General features: G+C 36.8%; 3 protein-coding genes across 5 annotated transcripts; all 3 read right to left on the reverse strand.

Moving 5' to 3' along the window:
* Nucleotides 1–3,137: 3,137 nt before the first annotated feature.
* Nucleotides 3,138–5,566, reverse strand: LOC147868588 (uncharacterized). Its single transcript, XM_087321124.1, has 2 exons — nucleotides 4,454–5,566; nucleotides 3,138–3,838 (listed from the first exon to the last, which is right to left on the reverse strand). The coding sequence occupies exons 1-2, from the start codon at nucleotides 5,446–5,448 to the stop codon at nucleotides 3,739–3,741; spliced, it is 1,095 nt and encodes a 364-aa protein (XP_087177250.1). The 5' UTR covers nucleotides 5,449–5,566; the 3' UTR covers nucleotides 3,138–3,738.
* Nucleotides 5,567–10,601: 5,035 nt separating this feature from the next.
* Nucleotides 10,602–16,733, reverse strand: LOC147868589 (arginyl-tRNA--protein transferase 1-like). Of its 3 annotated transcripts, none has more exons than XM_087321132.1 (7): nucleotides 16,543–16,725; nucleotides 13,623–13,670; nucleotides 13,386–13,536; nucleotides 12,116–13,252; nucleotides 11,738–11,996; nucleotides 11,222–11,345; nucleotides 10,602–10,995 (listed from the first exon to the last, which is right to left on the reverse strand). In XM_087321132.1, exons 1-6 carry the CDS (start codon nucleotides 16,628–16,630, stop codon nucleotides 11,223–11,225), a joined length of 1,806 nt encoding a protein of 601 aa, XP_087177258.1. In that variant the 5' UTR covers nucleotides 16,631–16,725; the 3' UTR covers nucleotides 10,602–10,995; nucleotide 11,222. The 3 variants fall into 3 exon arrangements, with proteins under 3 accessions (XP_087177258.1, XP_087177265.1, XP_087177270.1); XM_087321139.1 differs by having other exon boundaries at nucleotides 13,623–13,661; nucleotides 16,543–16,724; XM_087321144.1 differs by lacking the exons at nucleotides 10,602–10,995; nucleotides 11,222–11,345 and having other exon boundaries at nucleotides 11,850–11,934; nucleotides 16,543–16,733.
* A 1,789-nt stretch (nucleotides 16,734–18,522) lies between these two features.
* LOC147868590 (hydroxycinnamoyltransferase-like) lies at nucleotides 18,523–21,778 on the reverse strand. Its single transcript, XM_087321165.1, has 2 exons — nucleotides 21,229–21,778; nucleotides 18,523–19,737 (listed from the first exon to the last, which is right to left on the reverse strand). Exons 1-2 carry the CDS (start codon nucleotides 21,724–21,726, stop codon nucleotides 18,874–18,876), a joined length of 1,362 nt encoding a protein of 453 aa, XP_087177291.1. The 5' UTR covers nucleotides 21,727–21,778; the 3' UTR covers nucleotides 18,523–18,873.
* Nucleotides 21,779–22,409: the final 631 nt, after the last annotated feature.

Raw genomic sequence — 22,409 nt, forward strand, 5'->3', positions numbered from 1 at the left:
GACTTATGGGATTTCACTCCTTGAACATTAATTTGAGAGTATCATTAGATTTTAAACGTTAGACGATGTTTTAATATATTAATACACTACACAATAGAATATCATGTCGAGGATATGCTTTTCTTTTATTCAGAATAAACCAATAGGAAATATCAATTTTAAGTTGCATACCCCCCCCCCCCCCCTTCCTTAGAGCCCATTGCTTGAAAACAACAGTCTTCTACTTCAAGGACAATGTTGATCAAGTACATCAAGGTAATTATGTGCATTATACAATGTGATGCATTCATTACCGCTTATTCATGAAAGTGTATCGTGAGATATATGAATACTACTTCTGATATAGGCAGATGTATTTATTTATTTACAAACAAAACAAACATCCAATCATTGTTTTTTCTTTAAACAAATGTGTCTCATTATTTGTGTTTTATATAGCCTCTACAATAAAATTTCAAATAGGTTCCTGAAAACACTAGAGTGGTATTTTCGAGAGCTACATCGATTTGCAACTTGTTCTCATGTTTAGGGAAAGAAGGTACTTAAATATCTTAAAGGATAAATATTGAACAAGTGACACGATATTCACAAATGTATTTACTGAAGTTTGGGGATATTTGGAAGTCTCGCTAACCCATTAAGGGCAGTCAAACGATTTTTAGTACATATAATTGACAAGGTGTATTGATGAAAAATTGAAGAGATGAGACCTCGTCTCTATATATTGATAAAGTACAACACTACTACTTAGTGCAACAAGTAATAATCATTTATAATAATAATGACATAATTTTACTATTGTTGTAATTTCACTTTCTTGTGAAATTGCCCCCTCTTTTGTCCCTAGTACCTACCCCCCATCCATTCTACACTTCTACTTCCGATGGAAAATGTGACAGTATTGTCTTTCTACATCACATAAGAGACTTAACACTTTATTGCTTATAGATTGGCGAAATGGGCTTAAGAGCTATCAAAGTTCTAAATTTTAGAAAAATGGCAAAGCGTTTGATTTCTAATGCTATGGACGTGGGTTCCAATCCAAATCAATATGCTTGATGTGGTGCTTAGTATAAAATTCTTCTCAACTCTAGTTCAAGATCATGAACCTTTTACAATATGGAAACCCTTGAATTGAAAATGATAGCACAAAGCTAATACAAGTACAACAAGACATTTATAATTTTGCTTGAGATCGTGCACATTACCCATGACAATTTTACTTTGAGATCATCTCACTACCCTTTGGTTGAAAATGATAACACTTTATGAAAAGGAAGTGGTAATTCAAGGGCAATCGCTAATAAAGGACACCATGACATTTATAGTTTTAGTTGGAGATCATGCGCACAACAATAGTACCACCACAGTAAAACTTCAAAAGCCGAAATTAAAGCTACAATAGTACAACAAGGCATAACTTGTGCTCATAATTTCAGTTTTGAGATCGTGTGCCTTGACCGTTTGCTCCTTAACAATGGAGTTACAAATTTTGACAGTGACCCATTATGTCCACAACTCTCTAGTGTTGAAAACGATGGTATCACCCTTCAATAGAAATGCTATGATGATACGCTCCCTCAAAAACGCAGTACAACAAGATATGATGTGCACAACATAATATGTAATATGTATGATGCGTTGCCTCTCATTTGTGAAATTTTGTATCATGAAATACTAAAGTTTGTAGACAAGAGAAGCGAGTTATATTTTACAATGTCTATGACTAAAACTAGGGTTCTTAACCATTAGCTAGAGTGTCTCTTTGGAAGGAGAGGCATTATGAATAATCTCAAATTATAACCAGGTAATCAATTCATCATTTTAGTCCATTGGAAAAGAAACGGTACAATGATATATTGAAAGGGAAGATATTTAACATAACGATTGTCAACATGTGAGAAAAAAAAGGTTACGAGAAAGGGCGGGGAGAGAAAAGACGAGAGACAAAGTCTAGAGCAGGGCAACCCTATTTATTAGAGAGTAATGTTGCTTGGATTAACTTCCTTCACAAGTTACTCACATGTTCTATCCAATCATTTTGTATCATCATATATGTATATATAAAAAAGCAAAACACATGTTTGCTTTTCCCTCCTTTTTAGTTTTTATTTTTGCTTTTCCTCTCTTTTCAAAGGGTACCTTTTTTTGCCTTTTTTTTTTTCATTTTCCTCCTCTTTCTCCCAAAAAATAAAAAAGGTTTGCTTTCATTCCTTTATTGATGTTATTTTTCCTTTCTTTTCTCAGAAAAAAAAAGACTTTTAACCAATTGGGTAAGAAAGAGAATAACAAAGGGGGGTGGGGGGGAGAGAAAAGCATCAACTTGTTTTTAATGACTAATATAATTCATTGCTTTAGTTTGTGTGTCTTCTTCTTCTTCTTGTGTGTGAGTGTGTGTGTGTGTGTTTCCTTCCCAAGAAGCATAAGTAAAAATGTCTTGAATAAAAAACCAGCAAAAGAATCCATTAAAAAATATATTGTTAATTTGAATGTATATTTCTACCGAATGAATTTGTTGCCACCAAAAAGGTTGCCATGGAAGGAAACAACTAACAAGAACAAAACTTGCAAGTTCTGATGATTAATTGATCTAGGAAAGCAAAGAACAATGAAAAAGAATGTAGCTACTCTCGGGTTTCCCTAAAATATCCACATTTTAAACCATGAATTTTCCTTGGTTGTTTTGAATGAATGTCCCTCCTACCACCCATTGGATTCATGGTCAAAGGTCGAAGCTTCTATATCGATAAATCACACGGAATTGTAGATTCAAGCACGCAGTTCAAAAAGAACAAAAAACACTGATAAATGTAGGTTTATAAGTTATAACATGCTAACTTGTTAAGCCAAAAATTCGACCTATGGATCATAACATGTTAGGTTAATCTACGTGATGATCTCAACTACTTTGGTGTCTCATCGATGCCTCCCACTGCACGAAGAAATTAGCATTGAAAACAATTTGCTTCATGGTACACAACATTAGGAAAATTTGCAACGTAAACGCGTACGAAATAAGGAAAAGTAAATTACGCAACATTAACTACACACAGTTTGCCTTGATTGGCAAATTTTATGGCATACTAACCCAACTATATAAAAGTTACACTTGACATTCCTTGACAATTGCAAAAACAAAAAAAAAATCCATCAAATTGCATGAAGTAAGAGCAAGTTTACAATTGAAAAATCATGTAAACTCAGTTGTGTCATTCTCATCATCTTCCTAACTAACCTTCTCATATAATCAAATCAATCCTATCCTTAAATCATTTTCTCTCAATCAAGTGGGGGGGGTGGGCCATCTAGCATTTCAAAGCCATGACCTCCTCCCCTCTCATCTTAGACTACTTATAACCTACAAAAGTCAATCAAATCCTAACTTCCCCAACAAACACACACACACACACACACACAATGTCCCAAGTCAAGGAGTGTTGTGTGCGAGAGCAAAGACCCAGTTAAATGCAAAACATAGTTTCATTCAACCTCCCCTGAAAATGCTTGAAAACATGTGCTCTAGAGTAACGAATCTCGGGCTTGTTCTACTACTATGTACAAGAATTAGTAGAGAACTCAATAGCCGATTGCACTAGACATCACACCCTGCTGTCTTCCAAAGATAATGCTACAACACGAGCTGCCATCATATATGTGTATATATATATATCTCTTTATTATTGTCGTTGATTGTTGCCATATGATGCTACCAATGGTTAGGTGGCCCCAATTGTCGACTTAGATATGATTGTGTCCAATTTGCTCGACCTTTGCACTCCTCGTGTCTATGGCAATGTGGTGTTCCCGACATTCGGATGAGCAGAATGCCCTATCCCCTCTGTTAGTTCCCAAAACAAAAAGTAAACAAAAATAGATAACCATGAACTTACAAATGAAAGGTTATTAGTGTAGCATTTGGAGGGGGGATCCTAAAAACCATACACCCTTAAACCTTAAACCCTAACTAAAACAAAGCATAATTCATGTGAGAAAGGATTGGGAATCACATTGCTAATTTAACCCTAAGCCCCCCAGCCCTCTTAAACCCTAACAAACCCAACAAAGAGAAAAATGCACATTAACTGAGCAGGAAGCTTTGACCACGAGGTTAATATGTATAGGGGGGGGGTCCTAAACCCTAAAATTTCCAAACACACTGAAACATTTAAGAGAAAATATAGATTGACAGAAAGTAAGACATGGAACCTTAAAACGCTAAACCTTCAAAACAATAAACCCTTTCAACCCTTAAAACCCCTTGGAGCCTTAAAGCTACTAAATCCCTTAAAACACTGAAAACCTTAAAAGCTTCCAAATCCCTGTACCCCTAAAACGATGAAGAATGAGAAATAGATCTACCAAATCGAACCCTTACACCCTTGTGGGTATGGAAAAATAAGATTTCCTTCAGTCAAATTCCTCCACTTTATGAAGTATGCATGTTATTTATTACCTGTACATGAAGATATCTCTCCCTTGCTTTAGATGCCTCTTGCAGTGGAAGCAAGAACGTAGGAAATCACCATCGCCATCATTAATACCATCGTCACTGATAACATCATCATCCATGGCATCATCATCATCACTACCACATTCTTCTTCTTCTTCTTCTTCTTCTTCTTCTTCTCCTTCTCGATCCACTTCATCAAAATGAATTCCAAGAGTGGGGCAAAGAACTCTAGAAAAGCAACAAGTTCTTGACTTTGAATCTGCATCAAAATTTGATTTTGCTTTTGAAGAGTTAAAATTGTAGCCATTTCTTAACAAGATACCCTCACAGCTAGGATTAGTTACTACTGTCATTCCAGCACCATTGCCATCATTGTGAGATTGAGGATCACGTATTGAACCTTTTGTTGATGTATGACCACAAGGGTTTTCTGCCTCAGATTTCTTCATCTTCTTTGAATTCTCCTCCTTTTCACCAGAAATCTCTTCTAATTTCTTGTTATCATTATGATGATTGGAAGATGATGAAAGTAAGAGACTTTTACCAAGAGCACTAATACTAGACTTAGTATGATGATTCGTACTCATCTTCATCGTAGAAGTAGTAATATTAGTAGTAGGGAGGGTTTGAACCTTTGCAGATTTTTCTTCTTCTATAGTATCATTCTCTTCTTCTTCTTCACAGTATGATTCTAGAACAGATCTTGGGCTTATCATACTATTATTCTCATGGGTGGATGAGATGTCATTCTTACTCTCACTCTCATTATTACTACTAGTGAATTGAGTATCCGAGCCGCCAAAATTAAGACTAAATCCAATGATTACTCTCTGAGGCTTAATTATCCCCGAAGATTTCTGCGGGAGAGATTTGGATCCTTCTTCTTCTTCTTCTTCTTCTTCTTCTTCTCCTGGTTCATCGTTCACGAGGCACAGAGATTTGATGGTGTTTGTTGCTGCTGTGGCGAGAGAATTGGAGGAGAGGATTCTACTCAGCATATCTCTCCTTAAATTTCCCTGGGTACTGGAGGAGACGAGGGGATTAGCGGCTAATCACGAGGAAATTAGCTCGCTAAAACCCGCAGGGGAAAGAGCAGAGCACAGTATAGCTTATTTAGATACAGAAGAAGGAAAAGGACAGAGGAAAAAGAAATGGAGAGGGATGAATTTCATACGAAGTCAGTTTTATTATAATTCCTGGAAATGCCCCTCCTCCTCCGAGAGAGAAAGAGAGTCCATTTTTTTTACCCTAATTCCTAAAAATACCCCCATGCCCTCTCTTGAATCTCTCTTACCCTAATTCCTCCTAACATTGCGCCATGAAACTGCATTTGAGAAAAACAGATCGCTTTGTGTTTTACCTCTTCGAATTCAATCAATCTCAAGCATAGGCGAGTTGGCGATCCGAGCCATTTTTTGGTTTAAATTTCATGACCAAATAGATGTGTGCCAAGCCCCCTTAATGGGTGTGAACGATCAAAAGGACACTCATCTTCACGAGTAACCACTTGTTTGGGTTTAAAAATATCGGGCAATAACCAAAGGGTGTTCTCGTGTAAACTAGAGCAATATCTTTCGAGGGATGCTTGTAAACTTCAGTGGCATTCCAAGTGGGGTGGCATTTTGGGAAGTATGTTATGACCTAATTGTAGGCTAAAGAAGGTAAAAACTTAATAAGGAGAGGGTTAAACTCACACAAGTGGTATTTATACGACGCTCTCCATTGGAGAAGGATAATTTTAGGGAACACTTGTGTTCCTTGCCTTTTTCTCAAAAACTTGACAGAAATATAGTTACTCTATCTACATGAAACTAGATTTTGAAATGAAATTCTCAATCAACACGTACTTCATTTGGTTAAAACATAAGCTTGTCCTAGACTGAGGAGTTTAAAAGTTCCCTTTTGTGTGTTGTTTGTAAGGTTTAGTGGCAAATATTAAGTTTGGCACTTTCACACCTTGGTTTTACCTTGCTTTTGGTTGCCAAGAGGCATATCTTAATATTTGAAAGTTTTTTTTATATGCTAAATGGTTGTCTGAAACTAAGGGTATTTGTCATAAAAAATAGAGTCCTTTTCTCCTCCAAAACTCATCATGCACAACAAATAATTGGTTGTTCATCCATGTTTGGATTCTCTATAATTTGTGCCGACTCTTTATCGATGAACAATTCCAAAATGTAGCATCCCAATAAGGATCATCTTTTCTTTCAATTGTTAACAATTATTATTATATTCCCTTATATAAACTACATTGTACCCCCAATTAATTATTTTGAATGTTACTGTTGCAAGTGGAAATTACAGTAAACTCATGGTTTCTTTTTTTCAAACACTCCAAGGTTGAGCTTTGTCCCACACAGTTCATGACTTCTGTAAACATTCTGTTGGATAGACACATTGCCACTTCTCACGTTGATAGTGAATATCCTAGCAGATACAGATACATGTGCTATGTTCAGTAGGTTGAACTCTTTACTTGCGAAAGACAAAACTTGTTAGATAATTCCGTGTCGTAATTTTACATACCACTACAAGGCTTTTAAAAAGCTTGTTTTGGTCATTGAAGTTTAGATAAAGCATATGTACCAAAAAGACATGGAATGACAAATTCTTCAAACTGGTTCCTTGTTTAGCTATCTTGCTTTACATTGAATAAAATCAATGTATCTAAACACTGAGGACTCCATGAATGGCTAGTCGTCTTCTAGTTTATTGTGCAAAGCATTTTGTAGCTATCATAGATTCTTCTAAATCTAGCAAATGAACTCAATAGAGAGAATCTCCTCATCCATCTATGGAAGAAACTAATAAATTTGGGAGGGAAAACGTCAATGAATCCTCCCCAAAACATATGTGTTGAAAGTTTTCCAACATCTATGTTCAAAGATTCCCAACATACTCATCTTCTAGTTAAAAGTAGTTTATTATGCATCACATTTTGCAACTATCTATGCAATCCTACAAATAAACTCTAAGGAGAAAAATGTCTCATCAATCTATGAAAGAAAACTCATTAAAATGCTTAAAATATGATATCGATGAACTGTTTTCAATGCATAATATTAGAGTATCCCAAAATCTCGATATGTATGTTTAAAACTTAAATATTGTTAAGGTATCCCAACATCTCGATTTATTACATAATTTTCACAACATTAATTTAAAATCTATGCACCATATGAATGGAAAATCTATCCATTTGAGGGTATGAGTTGAATGATCTCTTATTTGTATGATAATATTCTTGAGTGTGTGTCAGGAAGAAATTTTCATTCTTTGGAGAGTGTGACAAACACACACACACACACACACACACACACACACACACACACACACACACACACACACACAATGTATAGCCTTTGTTGGCTAGGTTTTTTCGGAGTATTTGTAATGCAAAAACAATTGTTATCACGGATTATATCCTTTGCATTCATTGTTATAGATTGTTGTACTTCTATATCGTTGTCAACATATCAGATGATAGTATACCCACTGGATCAATTCTAAAAGTCAAGACTTTTCTTACATTGACAAATATTGATAGAAGAGATTAATATAATTTCAGTCGAATTCATGTTTAGCTTTCTATATGCAACATGGTGCTTATGTAATGAGACATTATGTGTAAGAGAATTTCGAAAGACTTATCCCCAAAAATGACCGCTATAGAGTTACGCAATTATCTTTCAAATAAATATAATTTGTGCTTTGCAGTATGGCACATTGGTGGTAGGTTCAATTATAAAAAAATGAGGTTTGAGGGCGTGCTCATTGTAAGAATTCCTCATATATCTAGTTAATCATATCTTGCAAACATTAATAGCCTTCCGGGTGTGACACAAGACATTGGTTAACTTTTCCATGGCACCAACAGTGAAAACGATGGCATTGAAAAAACTCTCTCGTTTAACGTTTTTTCTCAATATGGAGACATTTGTAATGCATCATTACTACTTTTTTTCTACTTAAGGTTGGAATCTATCTCCTCATTGAATATAACTCGTGTTCTTTGTCAACTTGATTCATTTTTTACCCTTACAATCTATTTTTCATCTAATCACATGTTAATAACTTCTTGGTTAAAAAGATTCCTACCATGCATCATCTATTCTCTCACATTTTCTTTTTTTAGGATTGTACTCTCATTAAATGCATGCTTGTGTAAATGGTCTAGACTCTACCCTTATCAAGTCTCATGGGTGCCGTATTGTTTCACAAACACACATTCATGTTTTAAGATCTTTATTGCTATGCTTGTTTATAAGATTTTATGAGCTGCCCACATTTTTTCCCCCCAAGAAGTGAACAAGCTATAAGATGTATATTATTTTGTTCTCGTGAGTTACACTGACTTGTGTAGATGGGTTAATGCACCTCTCCTTTCTACAAGATGGTTGCAATTCCCTTCAACCAAGGCTAACAATTTCCTATTAGAAGGAAACTTGTTTGAATAGTCAAGGAAAAGACCTTGACATTGCAAAGCAATTTCATGAGATGTAAAGGGAAATTTGCAGCTTGAAGAGTTTATAGATCTCTTGATTGATAGTTTTTGGGTACTTCACACAACTTGAAGGGTTTACACATCTATCACTTGATAGATTTAATTTATAATAACAACCTTCATTTTTTGTTTTTTAGATTCTATCTAGATTATGGAAATCTTGAGAAGTGCAGACAATTCAGCTCACTCTAGCAAATTGATGTCTTTTGCATGTAAATGTGTAAGAAATAATAATTAGCATAACAACCATTTTGTAATATGTCGAGATGTTGGAATACACTAACAAATATGTTTTCAAGCTGTTTGGTTGTATTGTCTCATGGCTAGATTGGCAAGCTATGTGGAGTATTTTGACATGACCTAGAAACATTTGACCTATGTATGCATTATGTATTTAAATACCAATGACCAAACTGGTTTTTGAAAATTACAACATACATAAATAGAGGTAAGCATTAGGCAACATTAACTTCATATTGTTTCTTGGCCAAATTTATACATAAGGTTATTTTTTATGTTCTCACAAATTGCCATACATTTTTCTTTTTTACTATGTTTTTGTTTGGGAAACCATGTTGCAATGGATATTACTTGGTCCTCCACCCAAATGAGGTGCCAAGACGTTTGCTATAGATAATAGTGTGGGACAGGGATTTCGAATTCTAAGGTACAAAATATTTTGTTCCCTTCATATATGAAATTTTGAGTTGAGTATAGCAAACTTGGCTAGAAATATGCAAATTGATAAAAGAAAGTTTGTTACCATTAACTTGATTCTTCATGAAAAATGTACAAAAGATGACAGAAAACAAAGTGATATCTCTTACGCTATTGTATTCCCTCAATTAGGACACCTGAGAGGGAAAATGGCAACTTGATTGGCCTAGTGTGAACCCCCCTAGTGTGTGTGTGTGTGTGTGTGTGAGAGAGAGAGAGAGAGAGAGAGAGAGCTTTTTTACATGATCTCTTGTCCATAATATTGTGAGTAATGAAATTGCCATCTTTGGCATTGTGGATTGGTGATATGTACCACCACATTGTTTCTTTTAATGTTTTGTTGCAATAATGTGTAGTGCATCATATCACGTTTGGGTTACATTGAATCCAATAAGTGGTATTAGAGCTCATGAAAAAACACCAAGTAGACTTTAAGGTCTCTAAGGCTCACTAAACTACAATAATCTTAAACACTCCTTAATGACAGAAGGAATGCAATACTCTCAAAATAGGACTGAGAAAAACCACTTTCTATTAATGCAATACTTTCTGGTGAGCAAAAGAGAGCTCACCAGTAATATTAAGAAGTCACAGTAATATGAAGTGGACAGCTGTGACAGTAGGACACATGAAATACTAACAAACAGACTTGATCAAACCAACAAAAATTTGAGGAAACATGTATGAGTAAAGTTTGATGACGGAAGTCAACAAACCTAGAAATTGGAGCACACCTGGAGCACTCTTGTACTAAACATTGGGGAATAATCATATATTTTGATCACGACTCTCTTGTACTAAACATTGTTTATTGGCGGTAGTTTAACCTATGTATCATATTTTCCGATGTCCCTCTTATTTCTCTTGTACCAGATGACTGGACGTATTCAGATTGATTGCCTTCAACAGAATACACACAATAGCACTTCAAGAATAATGACAATTTCACTTTGCTGAACAAGTAATGCAAGAAACTCGCTACTTGTCCGAGAAACAAGTATACAATCGGTAAACAAATGCTTCAGAAAAGGTGCAATTAAGATGTCACATCCAATTTCTATGTGGAAACCTAAAGATATAGACTATCGATGTTCCACACAATGAGAACTTACTGACAATAACAAAGGGGTGAATTGTGTCATGCCCGACATGTATTCATGACAATTGGCCGAATTCAATTAATGCTAAATATCTATGCTTTACATAAATTTAGTATTCGACCTTGAAATGCATCAACCTAATAATCATAGAATCCACTCTTCTCTCTTTTCTCTGCATTAATGGTAGCATGACCTCCTCATGAATGCAAATCACCTATAATCAAGTTGGAAAAGTTTTTATATTAACGATAGTTTTAAAAATCAACAGAGAACAATTACTTTATAAACTGTTTCATCTGTTCTGCAATAGAACAAACCAGATAGCTTTATGCATTCTGGTATTGGCAAGGCAAATATGGGTGTTGCATCCAACAGCTAACCACATAAAAAAAACTACAGCCAAAATTACCACGAATATATGTAAAGGTATGTACAAAGAGTCAGTGAAAGGTCAGTCTAGTAAATATGCCATCCTTGATGATAAAGTTGAGCCCACTGCTTGCGTATACTTTTGTAGATCAGACACTAGAACATCTATATATTTTTGTGGTATAGATGTCCGAGCTTGTAAATGCTTCAAAAACACGAAGTGCAAAGTAAAAATGAACTTCAAAGATTTCTAAAGATGAGTCCACAACTAGGAAGAATAGAAAAGTAACATCATAAGCTTGTAAATGCTTTCAAAACATAAATTGCAAAACATGAAAAAGCTTCAAAATGAATAGGAATGAGTTCAAAACTCCTGTAAAATATGAGGCTCGTTTGTGTTTTGCAATTTGTGTGTTTGAAGTGTCTACAAGCTTGTGATGGTATTCTCATTTTTACTGAAAGCCTGTAAATGCTTCAAATACAAAATGCAGAACACAAAAAGAGCTTCAATATATTATAAGAATGGACCAAAACTAATGAGAATGAGAAACTAACATGCAATCACACTTCGTCATAGAATGATGAATTAAGAGGTACCTTCACTTGTAGGTATTGATGACCGAGCTTCACTAAAACATTGCTTACATCTTCTGATTCTTTACTGCTACTTGTTGCCTCTGCATTTTGTGTATGACCATTATGATGTTCCTTCACTATAGCTTCATCACTAGCTTGGCGTCCTTGGCTACTATCCCATGCAGATAGCTTTTTCTTTGCACTAGTATTTAAGATATCTGAGAGACACACAAAAGGCTGCTTGTCAAGAAGGGGTTGACATAGGTGAAATGGTACCCACCTGCATCAACTCAATATATGAGCTTCCTCTTATTATATTTCATAAGATCATGCATGCAATACATATGAATAGGCATCTTTTATGTTCTGTTTTAAAGAAGTGGTTGTATTATGACTTACTGGAACCTCACTGGACATAACAATTCTGATGGATGATATGCCCCTTTATATCGCATTTTGGGACAAGAATGTATGTAGTACCCGAGGTAATAATATTCCAAAGACGGACAATCTCGATGTGCTTTCTTCACCCATTCAATCTCTTGTAAAGCAGAATATTTCCCAAGCGATAAAAAAGCAAGATCTGGATCCCAAAACAAGTATTTGCTTGATAAACAATAAGGTAAAATATCTACCACACCAACAGCAACAAGGCGCCCATCGATCAAGTATTGTTGATGAAAGGATCCAAAACCACAGAAAGTGCTTTCAGATCCAGATGGAGGAATAAACTTAAGTGGAGTGTTCACAAGGAACCTTACATACGAGCCTTGACTGACATCCTCAGGCTTGTCATTATGAACTCCTATCTGATACCTCTTGTATAAATCAAATTCTTCTGGATCAAATGCTGATCTTTTCATACGGATTTCGAGAACACGTTTCAGTTGCATGGAGCTAGGTATTTGCAAGAATGATGATGATGATGCATTCTCTATTGCAGTATTATTAGAGGTGCTTTCATATTTACAAGCTGCTTCCCCTGAATCAGAAGTAGATGGTTTTCTACATATAAAATTGAGGTGACCCTTGCATGCCTCTATTTGAAACTCGCTAATTTGCACATGGTTTTCTAGCAAAGAAGCAAAACGCTCAGCTAATAGAACTGAAAGACTCTCTAAGTTGACTTTTCCCATATCTCTAATTTGGTCACCTTGTTGAAGAACCTTGTTAATTACTGCAAAATCATTTTGCTTCAATAAAGTAGCTGCACATGGAAACGCAATATTACAAGTATAAAGGACATCTCCTGCTGATGACATAATCCGTTTTCTCATGCTTGGTTTGAGTTCATGTACAACAATTTCTGGAAAATCAACGTCTTTAAAACAATCACTAGACAGAAAAGCAGATACCATTGCATCTTGAACTGCATCAGAAATTTTTTCAACATTGCCATCCACATTTCCCAGTTTCCTCTTCACCTTAAATTTTCTGTTAACCAGCATGGGTTCTTTATTCTTGTCTGGTATGTTTGACATACAAGCAACATCATCATCACCTTCAATATCTCCTTTATAAGTTCCATCCAGGTATCTGTTCAACGGAAAGAACTTTAGGGTTTAGGGTTCAGTAAGAAATGCAAATCCCTTCTAGATAATGATTTTACACATGCACAAATGGAAAACAGATTTTTGCTTTTCCTCTTAACCAATGAGCATACACAAACCTCTGCATGCGCCGTAGTACACGCCGCTGTTCTCTCGACATTTGGAATGACTCAGCTTTAAGCCTTATTGTATACGCTGGACAGCAGGTTCTTTCCATTTCGGGTCTGTACAAAAATGCTCCAGATCTTCTCCATCCACGATCTAGCAAATCTTTGAAAGAACAAATTTGGCTTGCCTTAGAAGTCACAAGGGCACATCCAGAATATATTGGCTAATTTTTTGTTAAAAATGATTACCTTGATAATCATATACAGATAAAGAATATGCTTGTATCCCTGCCAACAATGAAGCACAATTAAAAATGAGAATTCTCTTATAGCTTACATATCCAAGAGAAATTGTAGCTTCTTTTCATACATACACAATAAACCTATGTTCACAACTAAACGCTTGGCTTTGATCACATGTTTACATGTGTCATGTATAGCCCTCTGTGGACCAATTTATGTGTAGAAAATGAACACAACACCTTAGTCTTTAGTGACCAATTTTATCTACTTAATTACCACAAAACCAAAGACACATAATAAACATGCAGAGGTACGAGATGTACATTCGAACAAGTCATCAATGTACATTTGCTCATTCATATAGAATGTGAAAAAATCGTTCACTAGTTACATAATTAGACATAAGATCAGTGTAATTATTTATTACCGAAGCAATTTATAATTGAACAGTATATCTGTCTCCCTTCAGATTTATTGGGCATCAAGAGTTTTAAAACGAAATAAAACTAGAAACTATGAACATTCTTCTTGATGTCAACAGTCCTAACCTAACCTGTATGTATCTTCAGACACAAATTACAATATCATTATTTAACCTCTATATATCTTGGCATCAAGAGTTTTAAATACGCAGGAAAACTAGAACCTATGGACATTCTTCCTGATGTAAACAGTCCTAAGGGAACCTTCAGACTGAAATTAGAATATCATTATTTAACCTAATTTTCTCTCTCTCTCTCAAGTTAGTCTCTTACTCTATGCAGACGACATTGTCTTGCTCTCGGAGTCGGAACACGACCTACAAAAGCATCTTAATGCCGTAGATTACTTTTGTACACAATGAGGACTGGTCGTGAATCTAGCGCAAACTAAAGTCCTTATCTTTTATACATCGTCCCGAGTTAGGAGTAAATGTCACCTAATCCTCTCTCATAAACTAGTTGAGGTAGTTGGATCATATGTATATTTGGGAGTCACTTTTAGTGCTCGCTCAGGTAAATTCTCGATGACCCAGGCAGCCAAAGATAGGCTAACGAAAGGGTATGCATCCCTCTCACTCTTAGAGAGACAATGCCACCAGGCATACTTTCAAGAGCCACGGACTAAGGGATGGCTCTTCGCCTCATTAGTGACCCCTTCCCTCATGTATGCATCAGTAGTATGGGCTCCAGGTCTACCATCTTTCACGTGAACGCAATCAGAGAGACCTTTGGTGACGATGTTATCACGTCAACTCCGAAGCAAATCGACAATACCACATGACATTATTAGAGCAGAGTTCAATCTGCCCCCGATGTTAGTAGAAGCACTTTTTCAAGTGACAGTTTTTATTCATCGGATACGTAGCCAACCACAATATAGGATATCCCGTCGAGCGTTTGAGGCATCCCAATCCCTACATGCGTCTAGAGACACTAGCTCTTGGTATAGCACTGTGGTGAGTTGGTTACTTGCAAACGGCATAGACATTAATTGCCTACCTCCCCTTAAGTACAACCATGGGACTGATCAAACTCTAATATCTCATGAAGATTGTAATAAAGTGATACGCCAAGAAATATGGCAAATTTGCACTCGATATAAATGGATCACCCCACGAGAGCCAATCCCATCTAAAATGTTGTACTATAAGGAACATTTCTTGCACTTCTCTAAGTTAGGTTTTATTACACGACCAAGATATCTAGATACATTCTTATCAAATGCACTAAGGGTGGCCATTGGACAACTTAGGATATCATCTCACCAACTTAAGATTGAGAATGGTCGGGCTAATAGAGTCCCTAGAGAGGAAAGGCTATGTAAGTTATGCCACATAGAGATAGAGGATGAGTATCACTTCACATGCAAGTGCCCAACTTATGCCGAGCTATGGGCAAAATACAAAGACATATTAGGACCCTCTCCAAACCTCTCAGAACTATTAGATACCCGGATGTAAAGAGACTGGGTAGGTATATCTTAGAGCTAAAACAACATAGAGAGAATAAATTACAAAGTGTTAACCATAACCCTTTTACTATTCATCAACATGTAACTAGTGTAATTTTTTAGGAACAAGGGGAGACGATGAATGTGGATACACTTACGCCGCTCGGCCTCTCTCTTGAGGAAGCCAAAATGCAAAGAACAACCAAACGCCCTCGAATGTTGGGCTTCAAAACAAGTCGACACGGAGTAGAAAAGATTAAGAAGATAAGGGAACGTGAGCTACGTCAACTAGAAGCTATGGTTGGGGTACCTTTTACATTGAAACCCTTTAACCTCTCGCTTCTCTTCGAGAGACTTGGATGGAAATGAAATTAGGCCTAGTATAACATCATTTTCATTGTAGAGCATGTTTTTATATAGAACATGTTTGTTATTTTATTAGAGATATTTAGCTTAAAACTCTATTTTTATCTTATTTTATTTTATTTTATTTTATTTTTTTACTTTCGATAAATGGGTAAATATCCCATTTTTTGTTGTAAACCATTTGTCTCATGGGCCAATTTTGGCCTTAGAAGACGTTAATCTCTCTCTCTCTCTCTCTCTCTCTCTCTCTCTCTCTCTCTCTCTTTGTATATATATATTCCGAAGGATGCTGTCACTATCTAGTTTCTAATTTTCATGTTTGAGCACAAAAATATGAAGGATACAGCACAAGAATCATATATTAGATCCTTAACTATCACAAAATTCCAGCAATAGTTCCATGTGGTGAGTCTGCTTTCCAAATTCTAGTTATATGTATGAGCGTGCATGTTCCCCATTTGGCAATATTCTTGCCATGTGGAAGGAAGAATTAACAAATAAATTTTTCCCAAGAACGAGTACAATTTTATTGTACAAGCTAAACAAAATTTCCATAGTTAGATACCAAACTTGAAGTTACAAGAAACATTTTGTGAAGCCTACTAAATAAGAGTATAATAGAAGTTACCATATGAGACACCAGTTTTTGCTTTTGAGTTACAATAGCCACATGAACTTGCATATACGCCATACTCTTTAACAACACTTTTGTCCATGCCTTAGGGTATCTCTGCAAGAAATCAACGCTAAATATTTTTGCATCCGACCTTTCATATATGCATCCACTTTCATCCATACCCTACAGTGTACTACAAGGAAATTGAATACTCTCCCTCTTCCTCTCCAGAAGTATACACGTGTACATAATTCATAGTAATCTGCTGCTTCTCTGGGTTCTGGGCTCCCTCACAAAAAAAAAAAACTTTTCTTTTCTACTGGATACTTAGAAGACATAGATGTGTAGATGATTTGTCTCCGCTCATCGGCTCGTATTTTACTCTAGTACACATAATATCACTCTGACTTTGTCTCTATATGACCATTGCTTGATGCACAGGCAAAGGCCCAAAGGAAGTAATTATACGTATGCTATGTAAGTTTCTGCAAGGCCAAAATGGAACACTCATGAATGTATCTTGCTCAAAAGATTGCATAAACCCATCAAAGCGACGTCGTAGTTTCTCAGAAAAGAAGGAGGGGTAAAAATAAACCACTTTGCTTGCCCCAAACAGATTCAAAAAGAAAAATCCAAGAAAGGTAGAGGGATAAATAAAAATAAAGAAACAGAAATCCCGGATCTACTACTATTCAAAGGAAAATCAACAGAGAAGGAAAACGTCTGATTAATTGTAAGGAGGAAAGGGAACTTACGTGAGGAGCAGGAGGATGCGTCGGCGAGAAGGAAGAGATGCTGCTCCAGAACTGAGTCTCGACTCCCTCACGCAGACTAATATGATGCTGCCAAGGGTAGAACGTGTAAATATCACGAAACCTCAATATCATTTACATAGCTTGAGAATGAAGATCGCCCCCTTAACTTTTCCAAAATAACGATATTACCCCTATGTCTTCCGCTGACTTTAACGATCCATGGGACCCCCCTTCTCCTTGCACAATGCGGTGGCGTAGTACCATTCTCTCCATATTACCCATGGAATTGCCACCAAGAAAAGCCAATCATTCGTTACCTACGAAAACCCCCACCTTCGAATGTGTCCATTAGCATGTTGATCGTGTTATTATTGTTAGTTACCCTTATCGTTCCTTCGGTATATCGCTAGTAAAGTCTACTTATTACCTAGGCATTCTTTTAGATTGTATTGGGTTGGGCTACTCCTATTTGTTTGGGCTAATAAGGCTCGATAAAACATATTTAAGGTGGCGGGTTAGGCCGCAATATGAGCTTAAACACACCTCATGGGATATAAAAATAAAAACAAAGGGTAAATTAGTGATTTTGGAACCATAAACTAATACCTAAAATCAATCTTAAGATAGATTGGATCCACGGTGATAAAAGGTAGCTTCATTGTAGAAATTTTGAGAGAAGAAAGGTCCCATATGTTTTCCAAGGGTTACGGTTCTTATCTTTTAACAATCATCATTAATTTAGCTCATTTGATTGCTATGATAACGATAAGTTAGAATTAACGATCTTTAACCTTTGTGAATAAGGACATTATCCCTATTCATGACATGATTCGTGTGCAAACGCGAGTGTTTAAGGGGATCTAGACTATAATGGTATTAAAAACTATTGTTTTTAGCATGTCAAATTTGCCTCATATAGGCATGCATACGTCCTTTAGTATTCTACTATCATGGTATTCGAAAACTCTTGTTTTTAGCATGTCAATTTTGCCTCATATAGGCATGCATATGTCCTTCAATATTCTTATTCTTGATTATATTCTTCTTCTTTAGGGTATTGTTGGAACTTCTTTGTTCTTTTTTAAACAACGGTGTATCCACCTACAATATTTGTGTTGTAATTTTGTTAGACATAACTAATCGTGATTGGTAATGCTTAAACTCCGAACTATAAATGATCTATTCATTTACGAAGTGAACATGATTTGAAGCCTATGCCAAGTTTAGGGTGTGAGACTTTTTAAGTAGCTTAAAGATACAATTTTTTGGTAAATAAAACAAAAGTATACGAATACAAATTCTCATATAGAGGCCCTTAGTTAGAGCATGTGTTTCGTGTTTATACTCCACATATCTCCATGTAAACATGCATGCGTATCAAAAGATGTTGTGCAATGTTGTGAAGCTAGTAAAAGTATATTTCTTCAACCAACTCAATCTATGGAAATGAGAATCACGATACAATCAATGAATGGTATATGTACTAATATGACCAAATAACAACAAGATGACGACACAAAGATTGTCAATTTACAATGACATTATCGCCTATCGATATTATTTCTATGCTCAACTTTCAACGTCTACCCTAAGGATTTGTAAAAGCATCATCACTTTCTAGTCGATGCATAATCTCCATTGGCAGTGCTAAAACTACATCAATATTAGCACGAACATCACTACCAGGAAAGAAAATGATTTTTCCTGCATCCTCAGCACTTGGGCATCGAGCTACATAAGGCTTGCCCCAACCAAAGTCAAGTTTGAAAATGGGAAAGTTAGGAGAGCTCGATGCTCGAATACGTGCGCCATTCAACATGCATGTTTTAAAGATGGCATCTCGATCATAGACCTCCAACCAATAGAGAAAACTATAAAATGCATCAGTGTTACATGCAAGTATAGATCTATGTATACGTTGAGTTGTGGCGGCAAGGTCTTCATCTTCCAACTCTCCAACTGTAGCAACTGCAATGGTCCACATTAATGCATTACCAAAGTAGGCATCTCCCAGGGGTGGTTCTACTCGTCCTCTCATGTTAACAATAGAAATGAAACCCACTTTCTTATCTCGCACGTGCCTCCTCGCTTTAGTAGTGTGCTTCCATATGTGCGCACAAATCATCTCATAGGATGTGTTCTTTTCGTGTACCTTTGATTTCAACATATCAATTGTGCCCTTTCTAAAGCGGAAAGTATTAAGCTTGATATGATTCCCTTTATCAATAGTTCTCTCTTCATCCTCCACGTGCTCAAGGTTTAGCATGGCCTTGTCTGTTGATGGATTCTCAATCTTCAATAAAGAGCGAGCATGCATTGGAGGCATTGAAATGGGTTCACCTCTTGCACACTCTGCCCAAGAATTCATGAAGTGCCACAATGAGGTGCCATCGCAAATGACATGGCTTTGTGCAATCCCAAGTGCAATGCCACCACAATCAAATCTTGAAACCTAAATTCCTCAAAAACATTCAAATTTAGAATTGACCTAGGAATGTCTCTTTCATGTTTATACATTTATAGACATTATATGCATTTATTTATTAGTATTGCCTTGTAACACAACACACTTTGTAGAGTGGAAAATATGTGATGCTTTTGATGTATTTATCTATTAACATTGCCTTGTAAACAACACACTTTATAGAGGGGAAAATATGTGACACTTTTGATGTATTTATTGATTAGCATTGCCTTGTAAACAATACTCATTCCAGAGTGGAAAGTATGTCAACCTCGCTCTAAAGCCATTGTTGTTAGTGCGCACGATCTCAAACTAAATTTATGCTTAACTTTTCACAATATTCCTAAAGGCTAAAATTATGACCATCTTTACAACACCAACTCCATTCATTGAGACTTCAACCCAAAAACATTGAGGTTGTAAAGCATAAGTTTTAACTCAAGAGTACCATGGTCCCATTGTCCATGTGGATGTTATTATTTGTGAGGAAATCTAAACTCTCTTTAGAGAATCATGTATAACTTATTTCTTATAAGGGCAACACATTGCATATAAAATCTTTTTGATTAAAAAAGAAGTGAATGAAGTAACATTAATGGCATTCATAAGAGGAGCATTGTTCACATTCATTTCCCAACACTAGGCCAATCAAATCTCAATAGGTGTCCAAGAATTCTTAGTCCAATAATCTCTAGGAAGCCAACCCATGAAAATTGAGCTCGAGGGTGCCAACCTCTTAGAAGTCCACTTTTTCTATAACTCCATTGACTTTTGTTCTGGGTGATGGAAGGGTTTTTGGAAGCAGATCATTTCCAATTTTGTGCTTCCTAGGGAATAAATGTACATAAACTAATGTTCCTGGTATCATGATCGATACAATGATGATGTATGTTCTATCGTGTGTGAGGATAATGTGATCCTTTATTGGGAGCTAACATGATTATAACCCATTTGTTAAGGTTGTTCAATGCAAATCGCATAGTCATGCGTTCGACCCCTAGATTTAGCATAGGCAACTACAGAGCACTGTACATGGTGAGTTTTTGAACCAAAAGTGCATAGGTTAAAAACACTTCCTTACCACTAGGTAAGAAATACTATACAAAAAATGGGGGAATTAAAGTTTTGTGAATAAGAGAAACACATAAGGAAAGTGGGCACCCGTGACCCCACCCCTTTCATGTCCACCCCACCCCCTACATGAATGTAAGCTTCCTTTCTACACGCCACACTCGCTAGGACGAGAGAAGACATATTATCACATTCAAACATGGAAGAGAATAAATGATCACCTTCATGATTGAACAAGATATTGTCAACATCGTAGTACGAGGAGGGGTAGCATCAATATTTACGCTAATATCACAAGGGGTAAGATTGATATTCCTAGGTAATACGAGAGCAAGGGGTAAGATTGATATTCCTAGGTAATACGAGAGAGACGGAGAGAGGGAGAGGAATAATGGGTTCGGTTCACACCTGGATGAACAAAGGTGGCACCGAGGCGTAGTCGATGGGGTTGACCTTGGGGACAAGTTGGTCGAAGAAGGGCGGTTGGGAGCCGGAGAAGGCGCCATCGCGTTGGAGGTCAGCAAGTGTGACGCCGCCCTCCACGGTGGCCTCCAAGAAAGCCACGCCCGAGTCATTGCAATCGAGGTGAAGGCGGGCGCCATCGGGGCAAGGATTGAGGCGGCCGGCCAGAGGATAGAACACATCGAGGGCCGACGCGAGGGACCGCTTGAGCGTGGCCACCATGTCCATGCCCATGCCCATGCCCATGTGCTCGTAGAAGAGGAGGCGGCGGTTGTGGGGCATTTGGCGGAACATGATGTCTATCCCTGACAAGAACATTTCTTCTCCTCCTCCTCCCTCCTCCTCCTCCTCCTCCTTCTTCTTCTTCTGCTGCTTCTCCCTCGTCGCCGGTCTCACCATCTCTTCCTTCACCACGCGCACTCGTATCTCTCGCTCGCTACCCATCTCTCTCTCTCTCTCTCTCTCTCTCTCTCTCTCTCTCTCTACCTTGTTCTGTTCTGTCCTGCCTCCTTAAATCCTTAAATCTTTTTAACTTTTCAAGTCAAGGATTCCTTTCTTTGAAAAATAGTGAAATCCCTTACATAATATGTATGTGTATATATATATATATATATACTCAAAGGGGAAAGAAAGAAAAAATAGGCAAGCTCTGTTTGACTCTTCCCATTCTATGCTACAAAGACTTCTTTCTATGCATAATTACTTCGTCTTCCTGTCTCTCACCCAAAGAATAAGCAAAAGTGCTCCCTTTCCATTATTTTGCCTTCTGGCAGACATGGTCCAAGCCCTTGGTGTGCATGCCACGGAAAAAGAAAAAGAAAAGTTGTAGTCAATGGTTTACTTTCCACTCCCCCGCACATACGTGTCTGGATGTTGAACAATCCAATCCAAACTCCTAGATGATGATGCTAAGGTTGGTTTCATACTCTCTCACCTAATTGCAATGACCTGTTCACCTAATTGCATTGACCTGGTAGTATCAGAGGTAGGCTGGATTGGATAGATTTCACAACAGGTGGAAGTTAATGATACACAAATGTCTAGTTAGAAAGAAAATGGAAACTCTTGCTACATCACTCTCGCAAGGGGTAGTCATATGATGATAATACGGAGATAATTCAAAGAAG

Source organism: Azolla caroliniana, unplaced genomic scaffold, assembly GCF_043228905.1.
Source record: "Azolla caroliniana isolate FFs.n. ecotype wild unplaced genomic scaffold, voAzoCaro1.0.p SCAF_1, whole genome shotgun sequence".
NCBI classification, from domain to species: Eukaryota; Viridiplantae; Streptophyta; class Polypodiopsida; order Salviniales; family Salviniaceae; genus Azolla; species Azolla caroliniana.